This window comes from Antennarius striatus, chromosome 20 (assembly GCF_040054535.1).
Source record: "Antennarius striatus isolate MH-2024 chromosome 20, ASM4005453v1, whole genome shotgun sequence".
NCBI classification, from domain to species: domain Eukaryota; kingdom Metazoa; phylum Chordata; class Actinopteri; order Lophiiformes; family Antennariidae; genus Antennarius; species Antennarius striatus.
The window spans coordinates 13014953-13033087 of NC_090795.1; the positions used below are offsets into that span (position 1 = coordinate 13014953).

The 18135-nt window shown below is 43.1% G+C and overlaps 1 protein-coding gene across 1 annotated transcript in view; it reads left to right on the forward strand.

The window, feature by feature from the left end:
• The window catches only part of odad2 (outer dynein arm docking complex subunit 2), a 36688-nt gene extending 22563 nt beyond the window's left edge, over window positions 1-14125 (forward strand). Inside the window, exons 17-21 of the mRNA XM_068304264.1 lie at window positions 68-129; window positions 2215-2329; window positions 7149-7337; window positions 7554-7775; window positions 13097-14125. Of these exons, the coding sequence (XP_068160365.1) occupies window positions 68-129; window positions 2215-2329; window positions 7149-7337; window positions 7554-7775; window positions 13097-13213 (705 nt within the window). The 3' untranslated portion in view covers window positions 13214-14125. The remainder of the gene's footprint in view (window positions 1-67; window positions 130-2214; window positions 2330-7148; window positions 7338-7553; window positions 7776-13096) is intronic.
• The last annotated feature ends 4010 nt before the right edge of the window (window positions 14126-18135 follow it).

The following is an 18135-nucleotide window of genomic DNA, read 5'->3' on the forward strand; positions in this document are numbered from 1 at the left end:
CGGGTCTGTGATGGTTAAAACATTATCTCATGTTGATTCCTGCTTGTTCTTTTTTGTCTTTATCCAGGCACTACTTGTGAATGTTACCAAGGCAGTGGGTGCCTGTGCTACAGATAAAGAAAACATGGCGTAAGTCTCTCTTCAGGCCATTCAAACAGCTAGCACGGTCTTTGACATTTGGATTATAGCTTACACAAGTTTTATAAGGCATCTTTTAAAATGTGATTGGTGGTGAACTGACTGTCATTACCGAATTAGCTCCAAAATATTCTTGGCTGTCTGTTGATGTCATGCGTTTTGACAAGGGAAGACAGCAGTTTCAGCAAAAAAACGCAGTATCATTACCATGTCATTGGGTGGTGCTTAAAGAAATCTATGTTGTTTTAATTTGCAAGTGTGCAGGTACTTTTTCTCTTTAATCCCCATCTTAATGACAGACTCTTAAAGCTTTGTTTATTGTACCTGCTGTGTTAAATATGGTTGTGGTTTAATTCCCAGTGCTTTACTCTAACTTTGCGGTCACTTTCAGGACTTGAGTTGGTTGGGTGAATATAACTAAAGCCATATCCTGTCCAAGACTACATGACTGTGAACAAAACACAATGTACCATTTTTCAAGGTTGCTATGAAATACGAGAGCTTTCTTAATTAACGCTGGAAACAAATACAACTTTATGGCCAAGTTTATATTAGTTAGCTGTTAATGCTATCACAATAAAAAGTGAAATGTGTCAAAATAAAGCCACTAACCCTAGTAAACTTCACACAATAGGAGGAGAGCTTTAAGTCTGATGTTCCCCGTGTTTTCTCAGTGTGTATATTTAGACCAGTAATTTAATGCTTTCCCCCTTAGCTGTACACATAAGGATATTTCAATTAAGGCTTTCTGGGTAGCTCAAATTTGATTGTTTCCTTCTTCGACCATCACTGTTAGAGTTTTTTCAGATGTTCAGGCAGTGTTTGCTGAGTTAGAGGAGATACTCATGGAAGCAATAACTTTTAATTTTCGAGACAGAAAGTTTTTCTTCAATCATCTGCCTGTTGATCAGTGCAGCTTTAGGTCATCCATAATTACTGATGGCCCTATACAAACAGATTTCTTTCAGGTTTTCCATGAGCCACACATGTTTGTTTTTATTCTGATCCAGTAGGTAGTGTGCGGTTAATGACATAGCACTTCATCCAATGAATCCCGTGTAGCTACAAGACTGAACACACTTTGTTTAATTCATCCAAGGTTTGTAACCGCCTCCTCTAATCCATCACTGTCAGTTGCAACTTCATCGCCAATCTGTTTCATACCTGCTTCATGCAAAGACGGAGCTGCTTTGGCGAATGATATGACGCTTCATTTTTGTTTTTGCTTGGGATTGAAGAGGCCCTGCAGACTGGAATCTAATGTTATGATCCCACTAGACTGATTTATGTGCAGACAGAAGACAGATGGTGCAGGGGACATCCCTGATGATGTTCGCTCGTTGCCAGTCACGGAGATACTGTGATTAGAGAGTGTTTAAGTAATTATGACAGCATTCAATGTCAGCCTTGTTGGTGGAAGCACACATGGGGAACACGTTACATGTTATTTATACCAGACAACGGGCGCACTGTGGCGTAATGCTTTGGGTTCCCAGACCCTGCCTGCAGTTTTGACAACAGTCATGTATATGAAATGAAATGCAGCTCATGCCTAAGTAAACTTCAGTCAGGCTCAATGATATATAGAGTGACCTGTCTCTGGCTCTGTTTGAATTGGACAGAGGTCCTCTTTTTGGCATGAGTTGAAAAACAAGCAGCAACATGAAGCATAAGTTTGTCTCAGTTTCTATTTATAAACCCATGTATGAAGGACCAAACACAAATGTATGTGGCTTATCCTCCGGCTCTAATGTTTTTGTGCTTTTCCTTGGTAAGTAATGTTAGTCAATAAAAGTAGGTCAGTCACCAGCCTGGACTAAAGGCAAGAGGTAATGAAAAGGTAATACTGAAATTGATCAATGCTCTGTCCGTCATCTGTGGAGCCAGCTGTGCCTGGAGGATATAGTCATAGATCTGACTGACAAACATGGTCAGCTCTTCTCTTAGTAGAAAGATTTATTCTTAATGACTGAAGTTACAACAGTGTTTTGAGTCACGTGTTGTATTTTCCCGTTCAGTTCTGAGTTCCCTTCTACTTTCCCTCGTGACACATTTTTCTGACTCTGTCTTTTATAGAATCATTGACCAGCTTGATGGGGTCCGCCTGGTTTGGTCTTTATTGAAAAATCCAAGTGCAGATGTTCAGTCCAGTGCTGCATGGGCCCTCTGTCCATGCATTGAGAATGCAAAGGTATGGCACAAAGATGCATGTTTGTCTTCTACTTCTGTCCTGTGTCTGTGTGAATGAAGCAAGTTAAGGTAGGTAGCTCATCGCTCAATCAAATAGGTCTGTAAGGTCTTTGCTCATATCATCATGTTTGTGTTATAAGCTCTCTCCCCAACCTACTGCTGCTGAGAGGATAACAGGGGCAAACTGTGTCAGAGGAGGCTTACATGAACTTTAAAATAATATGAAGCAGAGATGCCTCTTTGGCACACTGGGATTGGTGAGTTGGGAAGCAGGCAGAGAGAAAGACTGAGTAATATCCTGTGGCATGGCTTCTGATTTCCCAGCTGAAAATCTTCCCTCAACATGCTAATAGTTAGAGGCATATGCACAGAGCATGGAGTCACATCTGTGAACCTCAATGCACAAGTGGCTTTAAAAAAGTCCCACAGCTTGTGCAATTTATACAATATAAATAGATAAAAATAAACATAGAATATAATGGAAGGCACAACCCTTTCACTTGATTGAATGATGTTGTGTTGAATTGTTCTTAGGTGTCTTTTGTGCCTGCAAAAGGACTAAAAGACCCCAACCCAGACCATCCATCCATCAATCATCTACCACTTATCCGGGGCCGGGTCGCGGGGGCAACAGTCTCAGCACCGATGCCCATACTTCCCTCTCCCCAGGCACCTCCTCCAGCTCCTCCGGTGGGAGCCCAAGGCGCTCCCAGGCCAGCCGAGAGACATTGTCCCTCTAGCGTGTCCTAGGTCTTCCTCAAGGTCTCCTCCCGGTAGGACAGGCCCGGAACACCTCCCCAGGGAGGCGTTCAGGAGGCATCCGGAACAGATGCCCGAGCCACCTCAGCTGGCTCCGCTCGAGGTGAAGGAGCAGCGGCTCTACTTCGAGCTCCTTCCTGGTGACTGAGCTCCTCATCCTATCTCTAAGGGGGCGCCCAGTCACTCCACAGAGGAAACTCATTTTAGCCGCTTGTATCCAGGATCTTTCGGTCATGACCCAAAGCTCATGACCATAGGTGAGAATAGGAAGGTAGATTGACAGGTAAATCGAGAGCTTCGTCTTGCGACTCAGCTCCTTCTTCACCATGACAGACCTATACAGCGACTGCATCACTGCAGAAGCTGCACCGATTCGTCTGTCAATCTCACATGAACAAGACCCCAAGATATTTAAACTCCTCCACTTGAGGCAACGACTCTCCACCGACCTGAAGAGGGCACACCGCCCTTTTCGGTCGAGAACCATGGCCTCAGATTTAGAGGTGCTGATCCTCATCCCACTCGTGTCACACTCGGCTGCAAACCGTCCCAGTGCACGCTGAAGGTCCAAGTTTGAAGAGGCCAACAGGACATCGTCTGGAAAAAGCAGAGATAAAATCCTTTGGTCCCCAAACCGACTCCCTCCGGATCCTGGCTGTGCCTAGAAAATTCTGTCCATAAATATTATGAACAGAACCGGTGATAGAGGGCAGCCCTGGTGGAGTCCAACATGCACCTGGAACAGGTCTGACTTACTGCCGGCAATGCAAACCAAGCTCCGGCTTCGGTCATACAGGGACCGGACAGCCCTCAGCAAAGGGCCCCCGACCCCATATTCCCGAAGCACTCCCCATGAGATATCACAAGGGACACGATTGAATGCCTTCTCCAGATCCACAAAACACATGTGGACCGGTTGGGCAAACTCCCATGTACCCTCGAACACTTAATGGAGAGTATAGAGCTGGTCCAGTGTTCCACGAATGGGACGAAAACCGCATTGTTCCTCCTGAATCCGCGGTTCGACTATATACCTGTACAGCAAAGTGAGCACACAAAAGCGCACAGAAAAAGCACACAGAAAATTGTACCAGCACACAGAAAGTAGTACCAACGCTGAGAAAAAAAATAAATAACGCACCAAGAATATACTGATAAAAAGGAAAAAGCTGACCACAGTGTCAGACGTGACGTCCTTTAACCTGACAAACTGTGGTCTGTTGGTGAGGTAGTCGTGTATCCAAAATACCAGGCTGGGGTCCACTTGTATTTGTAGTAGTTTGTCCTGTAGGATACAGGGCTGGATGGTGTTGAAGGCACTTGAAAAATCCAGAAAAACGATCCTCAAAGTGTCGCTTTCATTGTTCAGATGTGAGTGGGCTCGGTATAACATGTAGAGGATGGCGTCCTCCACACCAACCTTTCCCCAGTACGCAAACTGCAAAGAGTCCTTGGCATGTCGCATGTGAGGCCTGAGGAGATTGAGGAAGATCCGCTCAAGAGTCTTCATCAGATGTGACGTAATCGCCACCGGTCAGAAGTTGTTCAGCTCGCTGGGCCGGTTCTTTTTGGGAACTGGTACGATGCATGAGGCTTCCGGGTGGGCACCTTCCGAAGATACAGAATGCTTGGTATAAAAATGTAAAACATTCAACACTGGCTGTGCTCGGAGTGTCCCCCGCCTCATGCCCTATGCCAGCTGAGATAGGCTCCAGCTCCCCGTGACACGCTGCGGCGGATGAAGCGGAACAAAATGAATGAATGAACTTGATGAATTTGATTTGGATTTGAACCAAGTACCAACTTGCTTTGAGGTGGCAGTCTTGACAAAACGCATCTCCATTTCATCTGTCCATCAGGAGTCTGACAATTGTGTTTATTCCAAACTGGTGACATTAAGCCATATCAGTTAATTCACTCCATCATCCAAGACCTTTAGCTTCATGTGATACAGCAATATGGTCAGGCTTCTCAAATTCCAGTGAGAAAACAGCAGGTCTTTGATCAACTCTGACCACCATTTCAATCTGCAAATATAGTGCTGTTCTATTAGATTATCACTGTGATTGAAGTAAACAGCTTGACAGCGGAACAATCTGGTTAAGTTTAAATGTGTATATTGGACCCAGGCAGGTGCCTTGGAGGTGAAGCCTTATTTTAGCTGGCTGGAATTTTTCTGGACCAGAATTGTATAGAAAGTGATGCATGGCAACCATATGGAGGGAGAGGGAGACTGCACACCAGCAATTGACAGCTAATAAAGTTTGACAATGTTTGTCTGGGTGTCAGTGTGCCAATTTTGAGGGAAATTCATGAACATGCTTTTTTCCTAGGATAGGGGCAATAACAGGAACCAAATAGTGCTCTTTGGCCATTGACTTGAGGAACCTGATGCAAGGGCTTCAGTGCAGTTGTTATTTAGATAAAAATCTCATGCGGTTTGCGTTAGCAGTTCCATAGTGGATTTACGAGTGAGAAGTGGTATAAATACATCTGCTGGATAATCCATAGAGTGCTGCTGCCCCACCACAGACACAGACAAATGCTGTGCGCTATGCCCACAGATCCACAACTTACACTCACTTAGTACCACACCAGTAATGGCAAGACTTAACAATGAATCATTCACTTATCTTTGTTCTTAAATCAAGTTGAACCCTCCCAGTTAAATGTGATGGGGTGAATCGTTAATTTTCTGGAAGCAGAAGCACATTTAGAAGCTTGATTTATTTTTCCTTACTTTCCTCCATAGAAGCCATCAACGTTATAGGAGGCTGATTGCTTCTCATCTTAAGTTTGGCTCGTTCCCCCCCGCTTGAGATCATGCACAGCTGATAACTGTTTTTTTCATCCTGAGTATGGGGAGGGGCAGACGGAGAAGAGTGAGGAAGACCTTTCCGTGTGCAGCCTCATAATGTTGTGGTTTTCAGATATGGGGACCCGTCTGGGCCATGAAAGACGTTCTGACTCGTCTAACGCAGCTGGTGGCTGAAAAGAGCTTCCTTTGTCACAAGGACTCCCTGCCAGCCATCATCAGTATTCCTGAGGAAGGGCTTCCTGTGTGTCGGGGGGGTCTGCTTCTGGCCCAGGCACCCCTCCCTCCCTACTGCACTGCACACATGGCTCATCCTCTGGCACGGCATCATAGGGTCTATACAAACCCCCCTGGCATGATCTCAGCTGTGAGCTCCGTGATAGAGTAAAACAACACAGTACATCCAGCTCCCCCAGCTGTTCACGAAAACTGTATCTCAACTACTGTTTTTTATTTTCTTTTTTACTGTACTTGGATGGCATCCATTAATTTATAAAATGAAGTACAACCATACAGTTCAGTGATGGCTGTACTGGAAAGGTTTGTGCCATACGTCAGTTCTGGATATGACGGTTCCTCATGTCGTAAAGGACTCAAAAAAAGTTGCTTCATGATTTGCATCCTGTCATATAAAATTGTATGTTATGTGGAAATTTCTGTTCTATTTTCAAAACATTAGAGCCTCCGCCGCCTTTATGTATTCGTCCTTGGATGGTGATATGGTGAGACGTGATTTTAAACAGCACCCTGCTGTGCCAAACCATAGCGAAGCCAGTGTTGCTGCAAGCTCCTCATCACCAGCGTGTTTGCTTGGTAGACGGTCCTCTGCTACCAGTTGGTGGTTTGAATTTCATCCAAGTAGCTTTGAGGCTACGCTATGTGTCCATTTGGGCCGAAGGTTTCAAGTGTAGCTTCTAACCCTTAATCTTCATTATGACAGGTTAGGTTGAGTGTCGAAGACATTGACAAGGATGTCAAAGTTATTTGTTGTCCGTATTCACTAGACAGTTGTAAAGTTGCAGATGAAGCTGCTAGTTTGAATGCATCAAGAGTCTACAGAGTCTATATTTTTTTGTCTACATCATAGATAAAAATAGCTTTGGGTCCTTGATTGATGACAAATGACAATTAACCGTCTTTAGATCTTCCTGCCTCTTCTTCCTCATTTATTACACTAGCTCCCATTCTTCTTCCCTCCTCTTAATTTTGACAGAGCACCATCCAATAACATATTCTCCAACTATAGGATGCAGGGGAAATGGTGCGCTCACTCGTCGGTGGTTTGGAGCTGATTGTTAATCTACTTAAGACAACAAACAACGAGGTGCTGGCAAGCATTTGTGCAGCCATTGCCAAAATAGCCAAAGACAAGGAGAATCTGGCCGTCCTCACTGATCACGGGGTTGTCCCACTGCTGGCCAAGTTAACTGACACAGTAAGTACTCCTCACCGCGGGACACAATTAACTAGGTTTTACTACTCTACAACGCTAGTAGCTTTCTTTACAATGGATCTTTAGTTGTTCTTTTCCACTCAGTGAAGCAAATATCCATCAAATGAGAACATTTTTGCTGGGTTTTTACTAGAGCTTGTTTATAACATGTTAGACTAGTCTTTGGAGACCAAAAGCATCCAATTCTTCTCTCTGCAGACTGACGACAGGCTCCGTTGCCACCTGGCTGAGGCCATCGGCCACTGCTGCATGTGGGGCAACAACAGGTCAACTTTCGGTGAAACAGGGGCCGTCGCCCCCCTGGTGCGCTACCTCAAATCCAAAGACAAGGCAGTCCACCAGAGCACAGCTATGGCTCTATATCAGCTCTCCAAAGACCCCAACAATTCCATCATCATGCACGGAAAAGGAGTGGTCAAGGTCAGAGATATTAATGTTGTCTATGGATTCAGACAGGTTGCTTCCTCTAATTTTCCATAATTGTATCGGGGTAAATGAGCTTTGCCTCTTGGTACCGTTGTTTTAGTGACATGTGAAAAACTGCATCATAAACTTTGAAAAGCTGTGACTATTTTCAGAGCCTTTGACTGATGGAGCAGAAACAAAGTGGGTTTTATTCGGCGACGGAAACATGACTCCAATTTCTAGCCGTCATGGGAATTCAGAAAAGCAAACAGCTCAGTGTGTGCGCAGTGCCATTTCTCCGGTAGACCCTAGATGCCATTACAGCACAAGTCAAAGGGCTGTAGCTGGGGGTAACTGTTGCTAAGGACTGTTCCTGGACATCAGGAGAGAATGTAACAGTGATATGGTTCAAGCAAAGAGTGGGGTCATTGCTGTTCAAGGCTGAAAGAAAACAATTTTTTTATGGAGCATTCTTTTTCCAACTCCATAAAGCTACATCCGCCAGCTTTTTTCATCACAGCAGTTGTGTTGCTCTCTTCCAAAGAGGAACAACCATTGTTCTGTCTAACATTTGAGCCTGTCGGCCTGTTTCCATGTTCAGCCCCAGAGACTGTGGATGTTTGTCTGTGACAGTGATATAGAGATTTTACGTGAAGACTTCTCATTTGTTGATGTCTTGTTCCAGATGATCATGCACCTATATTTCCGTGTATAAGGAAAACTTTGCCCTCTTATTCCTTAATTTCATCATGTTTCACACAGAATGATTTTCACATGAGAACCAGCTTTGTGGCCATTGTGAGTTTAAACGCCCACCCTAAACAACAACTGTGATACAAATTATGAAGTGGTTAGACCATAGCAGCCAAATATTTTTTCTCACTTTCATTAAATGCAGTTTAGCGTGCTCTGCTGTGACAGTCTATGTGGTTCAACACTGGTCATAATTGGTAGCTGGACTGAAGACTGGGTGTTCCAAAGGAGTTATGTCCAATTTGCAAAAGCTGTTAAGCTGAATGCTTTTTGTAGTTTGTGCCACGACAAACCCTGTGTATGTGTATTTGAAATTGTACTGTATGTGCATGGGTGTGTGAAAAAGCAATATAAACCACCCTTTTTAATCTCTGTGTCTAAGTCTATGTGTTGGCCCTTATTAATGTAGCAGTTAAGAGTTGCAACAATTCTCTAATGTATTTTTGGACTTTTAAAGAGCTTAATTACCAAAGGCCACATAACTACACCAGCATTACATTTGTCCTTAATCTCAGACACGGAAATGCAACACAGGCAGCCTTATTGTTCAGTCTGGCCTGGTCTTAGCCAGTCTGGAAGCGAGGCTGATACTTACCTGCCTTATCCCGGAGGAAACATTAACATTACGGCATGAGCTTGTCAGTCTCCTGGAATCAGAGCGATGTAACGCTCCACAACGTGATATACAGGCAGCTGGTGGAGAGAATGTGTTAAAACAATATCTGTAATGCTTCTGAATGGATTGGGGAGGGACTATTGAGGATTGATACGAGGCACTGTGTCAAATTTACAGCTTTGTGTAAAACTCTTGACTGCCTCTAGTATTATTGCAACCCTATTTCAGAGAAGCTCTAAAAACGCTCAGCCATTTGTGGTATACGATGTTGAACGAGCGAAGGTCTCCGACTCCTAAGTCAGGTAGAGTAAAGTTCCTCACTCGTGCACTAAACAGTGTATGGCCCCGTCCCCTAAGATTCACAGGGGAAATCATGCATTGAAAAGAAAGTATTCAACACTGGAAAACACATTAGTGATCTGTCTTAGTCTTTTTATTTTACCGCTTCCACAGCTTTCAAATTTGGTTCAGAGTCAATTTAATTGTTGAGTAAAACATCTTTAAATAAAACACTGTGATTAATGTTGGACGCTGTCACACAAATTCTTTTAGTCATTGCCATTTTATTGTCCGGTTTTTTGTCAGCGTGTTTTGCTTGGAGTCCCTCGGCCTCCATGATCAGACGCCGTTCAAGAAAAGAGATTCAGGTGCTCTGTCTCACAGGAGATACATGGCAGATAAATAAACAGTCCAAGAGATGAATCACCCTCTCCGTTTGATTTGACATCCACTCTTGGTATCTCACAGTTTTATACGGATGTGCTTCATTTTGTACCATGTACAAAATCAACATGCCTTCCACTCCTGTGCTTTACATTGCTTCCAAAGGAACTGGGGATTGTTTGCTGAGACCATAAATCCTTGTAGACAGCTTCAGCCAGCTTCAGCCTTGTATTTAAAGGGCTCTTTCATAAGAAAAGCTTTGTGAAGTAAAATGATGAAAATTGCAAAATGTGGATGGTAATTATTGGTAATTTTCATCTGAACGTATTCCAGAGCATCCCTTCTGCCAGGTCCTGGTATGTATTTTGAGCTTTTACTAATCTGAATTGTTAAATTGTTTGCACTTTTGTTGCCATGAAAGCATTTATGCCCTGGCACTGATCATATTTGTTTTTTGTTTTTTTTACATGGTCAGACTTTAAAAATAAAACAACACAACGAGACGTTAGGGAGAAAAAAATTACATCAACTATGGGGAATGGATAAAAACCAAGCTCAGTATGGCATCGTTTGTTCTTGTAATACCTGTTGGTTTGTGGGTCACATGACTTCAGGGTGTGGGTGGGGTGAGCATGTGATACAGGTGAGATCCGTGTTTTAAAGTCTTTTCAGTTGAGCCTCTTGCCCTCATGGAGTGCCAAGCTGTGCTCTTCGTGATGAACAGGAGTCCAGACTGAAACGTTCCACTTAAAGTCTTCCATTTAAAAGCTTCCCTCTCTCCTTTTCCTCTTCCTCATTAGAGACACAGAAAAATCAACTTAGCAGCCACTGACTCACTGGAAGCAAGCAGGGAATGTAGTTTACATTGACCAGCTTCCACCTAAGCCCAGCTAAACACTGCTGTCTGTTGATGCTGTTTGCTTCCACAGTGGTGTCTAAAACATGGGAATGCTGGGATGGAGGTGGGGGAGCTGATGGAGCCACAGTGGCTGCTGGACCTGGCACATGGGAATTCAATCCTGACCTCCTGCAGGCAGACGAGGTCCAGCTGAGAACACTTAACGCCACAACACCTCGATAAGACGTGTTTGTACACATGTATGTGCAAGCCTGCTGCCCCCCCTCCCCCTTCAGGCAGGAGGGAAGCGTGTTCCCCCAGCTCCCTTCTTGGAGGTCAGGACTCACTGGAGCTCTCTGAAATGCAAAAAAAAAAACCTCAAAAACTTACAATTCAGTTTTCAAACGTGGGGCAAGTGTTCATGTTACCACAGTCAGGGAATATCCAACAAGTGGTGTATTATAGTCCAGCAGATCCCAGCTGGGAGGGAAAGAGCAGCCTCGGGAAGAAGGCAGCAAAGAGAGAAACGCTTATCTTAGCCTAGCTGTGCGCTTCGGGAGACCTTATTTGGCGACGTCTGAATAACATGCTATGAGGTTGGCAAAAACGCTGCCTCTGGCACTTCTCAGGCATCCTCTCTTTTCACAAAAGAGACTTGTTTAGTGGGCTGCATGTTTTCTGAAGCCTGTGGATGTAGGTTTGCTTTCAGAGGTGTTTTTGAATGCTATTTAAAAATCGTATAAAACCTGTGGGCAAATGTTTCACATCCACTCCTTGACACTGGTGCATTGAGGAGCTGACATCTTGGATTGCTATGTGCATTTTTCGCAAGCTGATGTGATTATAATAAGGATATTATTTTCTTAGATTTTAACAGGACTTTTTGCGTAGGTTCTCAGCTCTCTCTCTTTCTCCCATCTCATCCTTTATCTGTTTTCCTTTTGCTGTTTGTCTTTGTGCTGGAAATCCCGGGAATGTCCTCTCTCTTCTTCTTTGGCTGTTTGCTGAATGTGCAGAGCGGCGTTTTAAGTTTGCATGTAACACAGAGAGAGGTCGGGGTCAACCTGAGCTTCGGTCTGACGTGCATTACAAACACATTTACAGGCTGAGAGGAAAACAGTCTCAGGTTTGCCCTGGTCCCTGATCAGATGGGTGGAGAATTGGCCTACAGACAAACGGCCATTCAAGTTGAGAGTGGCATTTCATTTGTGGGAACCTGACAAAGAAATCCTATCCCTTGCTATGTTGATACATGAAGCCAGTGAGGAAAAGGAGGAAGAAATTTGGGAATACAATGCTTGCCAATGCTTGTCAGAATAATACTGTTGTCTTTAACTATGTAAATCAGTGGCTGGATGTTACTTTGGATCGCTTCCTCTGAATATTGTCCTCTGTGTTGCTTAGGATTGACAGCGATGTGACATTTCTGCACTGAAACCAGGGAAACATTCCCGCTGGTTCTCAAACAACACTTGTAAGCCGGATGCAGCGATCTCTGTTGGAGAAATGTTTATCAAAATCCCTTGTCGTTTAGTTCAGGACAAGCCACTCACATATGGGGCTTAAAAGAGCCTCAGACGTCTCAGCAGTTGCTGTATTTATGTTTAGGAGCAGGCAGTCCTTAAGTGCTTAGTTGAGGGATGTAATGTTGCCGCTGGTTCATTATGGATGTAAACACAGCAATCTGAAATAATTGCAAATGCGGCTTAGGAAACCTCAGTGGCACACCATTGTGATTTTACCAAGGAGCACACATTAAACTAATTTAGATTCATCCATTGCATCCAGTATTTATGCTTACATTTAGTTTTACTTTAATTCAACCCCGCAGCTGCCCTCAAACATAACATGGGGATTTTGCAGCCGATAAAATAGGAAACATAGCTAACCTTCCAAATAAATGCCATTCGCTCTGTGGTATATCCAGTGTGTTCCTCTTTTTCTTATTCCCACCTAATCTACAACTCTTTGAACATATGAAATCTTTGAAATATTCAGTTTTCTGTAACAACAAAAAAAAAGATTTAAAGCTGGAGAACTCTGGAAAGCACAAAACCTTGTTCCGCAATGAGATCTAACAAGATCCATTACATAAGCCACTAATAGTCGGATATAATCTGACCTTTGGAGCAGCTGAACGCCTGTCAAGTGGTGTGGTTCATGCTCAGGTTTTTAATGTCGACGCTGCCCTGCATGACTTTCATCTTTACAAACTTGCAAAGGCATGTGAGCTCGCAGCTGTAACCCCTTTGCTGAGGCCTGGTTTGGAGGGTAAAATGGGAACCGCACACACTCCACACACACATGCACATACTCCACTCCAGCCTGAGAGAGCAGGAGCGCTGCTGCTAACTTTGCATACAGTGATGCTCTGCTGTGACTCCCGTGTTTATCATCCGCTGCATCAGTCATAAAACTGACTCTGTTCAGCTGCCAGTTCTAATCTCTGTCCTTTGTGCTCCACAGCCCCTCATCCACATCATGGGCTCTGATGATGAGATGCTCCAGGAAGCTGCTGCTGGCTGCGTACGCAACATCCGACTACTGGCTCTGGCTAATAGGAACGCCCAATTATTTTATTGACAATAGATAACCACAGCTCTTCTGGAAACCTGGTAGATGCTGCACCGAAATGATTGGTTTGACTTTCTAAAATATCTTTTCCTGTGGTTACTATTAAAGTATGCTTTGGACTTTTCCCACTAACAGCTCAACTCCAATTTCAGGTTTGATTTGTGAACAGAACAGTAACTTCACACACTCCAACTCACACATTAGTGTACTTGAATGAGCAGTGCTAGTGCTGCTCCCTTCACTTCACTGGGTTGGCTGTGCTAAACCCACACCATAATACTAGTCAGGTTTCTATTTCAAAGTGACTTTCTGTTCTCTGCTAATGCAGAAATCAAAGTCAGTCTTCAAATTCCTGCTAATTGAAATTACTTTAGTTTTTAACTTGGCTATCTGGTGACTTTTTTTTTTTTTTTTTTCAAAAAGCAAGAAATGAAATAAGATATACAGTGTGCCCTCGTTACTCGCGGTTAATGCGTTCCAGGAACCATACGCGAATAACGAATTCCGCGATACAGCAATGAACTATTTATCTTATTATTTACAGTAATTTACAGTGACTTGTACCTTCTAAAAATCCGCAATGAGGTGAAGACGCAAGTGTTGATACACTTTATGAAAAAATAGCATCTCGACTGCATTCCTCTATCTGAAATCAGGAACAAGCTCCTTCCTTTTCTGAACAATCTTTGTACGGTCCTTTACTAATTCAAACAGTCTGGCTGTGACATGAGCAGTAAAAATTTCCCTCATTTACGATTAGGTTGTTTCAAATGTGTTTGAATATCGTTTCAAACCAAATAGTTGAGAAGTGTTACAAATACAAGCTCTAATGTTATACTATCATGTCATATCAAATCATCTGAGAAAGGTTTCAAATAAAAACCTTTCTTTTTGATTGATTTGTGTGTATTTATTTGGGCTCCTGCTTCTGTTCATGCAGCAAACATTTATCCCGATCTCATTGTTTACTTCACTTAACTCATCAAGACTTCATACAAATATTTTAAGAAGCCCCCTTCTTGCTCTCTAACATATTATAAAAGACATGAGTTTTTTTCATGTTTGATCTCACGCCAGTACCACGTACGTTGTTTGGTGCAAGACGCTTCGAGGGTCGCATTAGTCCAACAATGTGCTCAAGACCACAACATATAAACAAGACCCACATCTGCTGTGGTTGCTCAACCATCTCGTTCTCTCTGGTTACTTCTGTACTGATGTGAATATTTGTAACACATCCAAACACAGAAAACACACAGCCTCCATAGAAACATTTAGACAAAGTGACTTTTTGTCAGTTAAATAGCACCAGTGAGGAAAACAGTATAAATACCACAAAATAATACCATAATAAGTGGGTAAGAAATGAGTACAACAATCAAGAATACAATAGTGTGGCTTGTCTCCATCATCTCCATCATTATTAACGGTCCCTTTGCAGTCCTAATTTTATTCTAGGGATATGTAATATAAATAAAACAAACTCAATTTTCTTCAGTAAAACTAAAACATTCTGCAGATATTATAATTTTGGTCTCATCTCTTTACCAAAAGAAATAAACGGCATTTCTTTCACAACGTCTACGAAATAGCTCAGTAAGGGTTTGTCCTTTTGTTGCTAAACATCTATTTTAAAACCATTTCCCACGCTGCAGTAGCAATGCTGTGTGAGGGCAGCGTTTGCAGCTTATTTAGTCTTCTGTTGTATTTATTATAAACAGGCTACATCAGGCTTGACAGCAGTTTGCACAGCAGAGTTGACTAACAGACTGTTGGCCTTTGCTGCTGCTCCTCTCTTGCATGTCTGTCAGGCTCCGTGTCTCTCTGATCCCTCTTTCCTGGTCCCAGTTAACCCAGATGCTCAATGTCGAACCACAGAGACTGTCATAAAGTCTCATGGGACTTTCATCATTAATATCAGCCACGTGCTGAAATTGAAAATTAGCAAAACACTGAAAAAGATGTGGTTGAAAATCTGCATCGCCCTTTGAAATTTAAACACTGCCAGCTGTTAGCAGGGGTCACTGGAAGAGCACAGATGGAAGAGAGTAGATGAGAAAACTTAGTCTGAAGAAGAAACTTCCTCCAAAAACACAAAAGGAGCTGAAAGAAACCAACCGATTCATTGTTGATGATTTCACAAGGACAAATGGATCTTTAATTTTACAATGCTTAATGTTCTCTAGCACATACACAAAATCACAAGCGATCCTCCAGAAATGTTTAAAGAAATAGCGGGCAACACGGTGGTGTAGTGGTTAGCACTGTCGCCTCACAGCAAGAAGGTCGTGGGTTCAAATCCACCTGGGGACCTTTCTGTGTGGAGTTTGCATGTTCTCCCCGTGTCTGCGTGGGTTCTCTCCGGGTTCTCCGGCTTCCTCCCACCTCCAAAAACATGCACCATAGGTGAATTGGTCAGCCTAAATTGCCCGTATAGGTGTGAATGTGAGCGTGAATGGTTGTTCGTCTCTCTCTATGTGGCCCTGGATCAACTGGCGCCTTGTCCAGGGTGTACCCCGCCACCGCCAATTGTCAACTGGGATTGGCTCCAACAAATCAAAGGCAGCACTTAATTGGTATGAATGCAGGTAATTATTTTTTTTGCTAAAAAAAAAATAGCAGCGCAGTGGGGAGCGCTGTCACCTCACAGCATGATGGTTCCGGGTTTGAATCCTGTTTGTATGTTCTCCTCGTGTCTGCATGAGTTTTCCTCCCACCTAAAATACATGCACTTCCAAATTGTCTGTGGGTGTGAGTGTGCGTGAGTGGTTGTTAAGTCTATTGTGTGGTTTCGCTTTTTGATCAGGTTTTGGGGTGGTGGGGTGCAGTCGAAAAATCAGTCCTTTAGACTTTTGAAATCCGGATCAACATTGAGCTTCAAATTCGTAACAATTAGAGGCTGGCGGCTTTAATTTCTATACTTCAACCAGCCAAACTAACTAATTCCCTCCCATTACAGTTTGCATACTGCACTACATCCAGACTCCAGCTCTATACTTTGTGCACAAACATTGAATAGCTCATACAGAAAATTACTGCATTTCCTCCACCATTCTCTCAACAAACCGTAGATGGTAACAGATTTTACGAGAGATGCATTTCAGTGCCCAGTTTTCAGCTTCATTCAGACCACTGCTGCATTTGTGGAGATTCTGATTTCATAATGTAAACACAGTTTCTGTAATTGGGGTGTGAGATTAGAGAAAGTGTAATATTTATTTGCTTATTAGGATTTGCTATGATTTTCTTTGCTTGAGTGGATTTTGCTGTTTGGCTGCTGACATGACAGCTCAAGGATTCTTCCTCCCATCCTGACTTGAACTCGATAAGCCTTGATTTGTAAAATTACAACTCTTGTTATAAAAAACAAAAAAACAAAGTTTGTTGTTTCCACTCTGAACTCAATGTAAAACCTTTCAGGACTTGAGGAAGTTCGTTTGAGGAGTTTGGCCCTCGGGGCCATTGGTCATGAAGCCACAGTCAGTGTATTAGTCGGGCCACAAACCCTCTGAGAAAGGAAACTGCCACTTTCTTTGGCTCGCTGTCCAACACATGAACATTATTCACGGGAAATTAGAGGTTATGCCTGCACGCCTTGGCAGAGGCAGCAATTAGGTCCAGCTCTAGCCATTCTGGTCACCAATCAAGATGCAATGCTTCTCATCTCGTGACGGAAGGGATAGAAATAGTGAGGGGATATCCCCGATTACTCCTGTTGTGACGGAACAAGTGAGCCCTGGCATCTGCCACACCCGCATATCGCTGCCGGTATGTCTGACATTGGCCTGACCCTCAACCTATGAAGAGGTTTCCAACAGGTCAGAGTGACGGACGGAGTTTTATTACACGAGACCCAAGGGTACAAATATCGTCTGGACAGTCATGAAATGTGTCCACATTTTGGGTAGACAAACTAATAAACATACTTTTTATAGTCAGGTGGTCCTTCTGAGAGTGAGCTGTTTTTTTTGTGATAGTAGCTCAAATATTTTAGAATGCAACTGCTCTTTTGAAGTTTTTTTTAAAGATCCCACATCTCCTCATACTTTCAGAAGCAATATTTCATAAAAGAAACTAGTGAAACAGTAAAAGCTCTTGCCAAATATTAGAAGTGGCTTTCCATTCCCTTTAGTGTCTGAGGACTATTTTTAATATAAAATCACAAACTGCAGCAAAGCAGCGGCAGCAGCTTGCAATGTTGCCATTAAAAACATGCGTGTACACAACGAGCTCTCAGAGCTCCATCCAAACAGAGAGCCGCACTCTTTGGTAGCTGAGGACCGCGGGGTGAACACGGCGTCTCTTCTCAATCTGTAAATTAGCTTTTCTCACGTTACAGTATGCTCACACCTTCAGGTCGTGTAATGCTCAAACGCTGTTTGCTCTGCAGCCCGCCTCTCTGCATTCATTTCCTTCCTGCAGGAGATCTCCCAGTTCTACTACTTTGGGAAACGCTGTCGGCCGATCCCCTGATTTTTCCTAGTGATTATTGATGATGTCTAAAAAGGGCATTCACATCACAAATTAATCTTGATGTATCCTTCAACAACGTGTAAAAAACAAGTTGGTATGACAATAAGTAAACAGAGAAATGAGTGGGCAAATACCGCACCATCTGGGTCAGGTTTCAAGGCTACAAGATAAATGTTTCCATTAAGGTCTCGCATTAGTAATTCTGACATCGGTTACAGCAGCTGTGGCTTTTGGTCATGAACTTTAATTACAAGTGAACATTTTCTGTGTTCAATTCTGGAAATTACGTTCTCAAGAATATTTTTGCAGGCAGTAAAAACTGATTTTCTTCAGGAACTATAAGAAGTATGCTTGTTGTGAACTCTGGGTTCGTTCATTCAGACAACCAAACAGCAAAGCATGTAAACCTGGGGATCTCTGAGGATGCACAAAAGTGCAAACAATAAAAACTGAAGAAC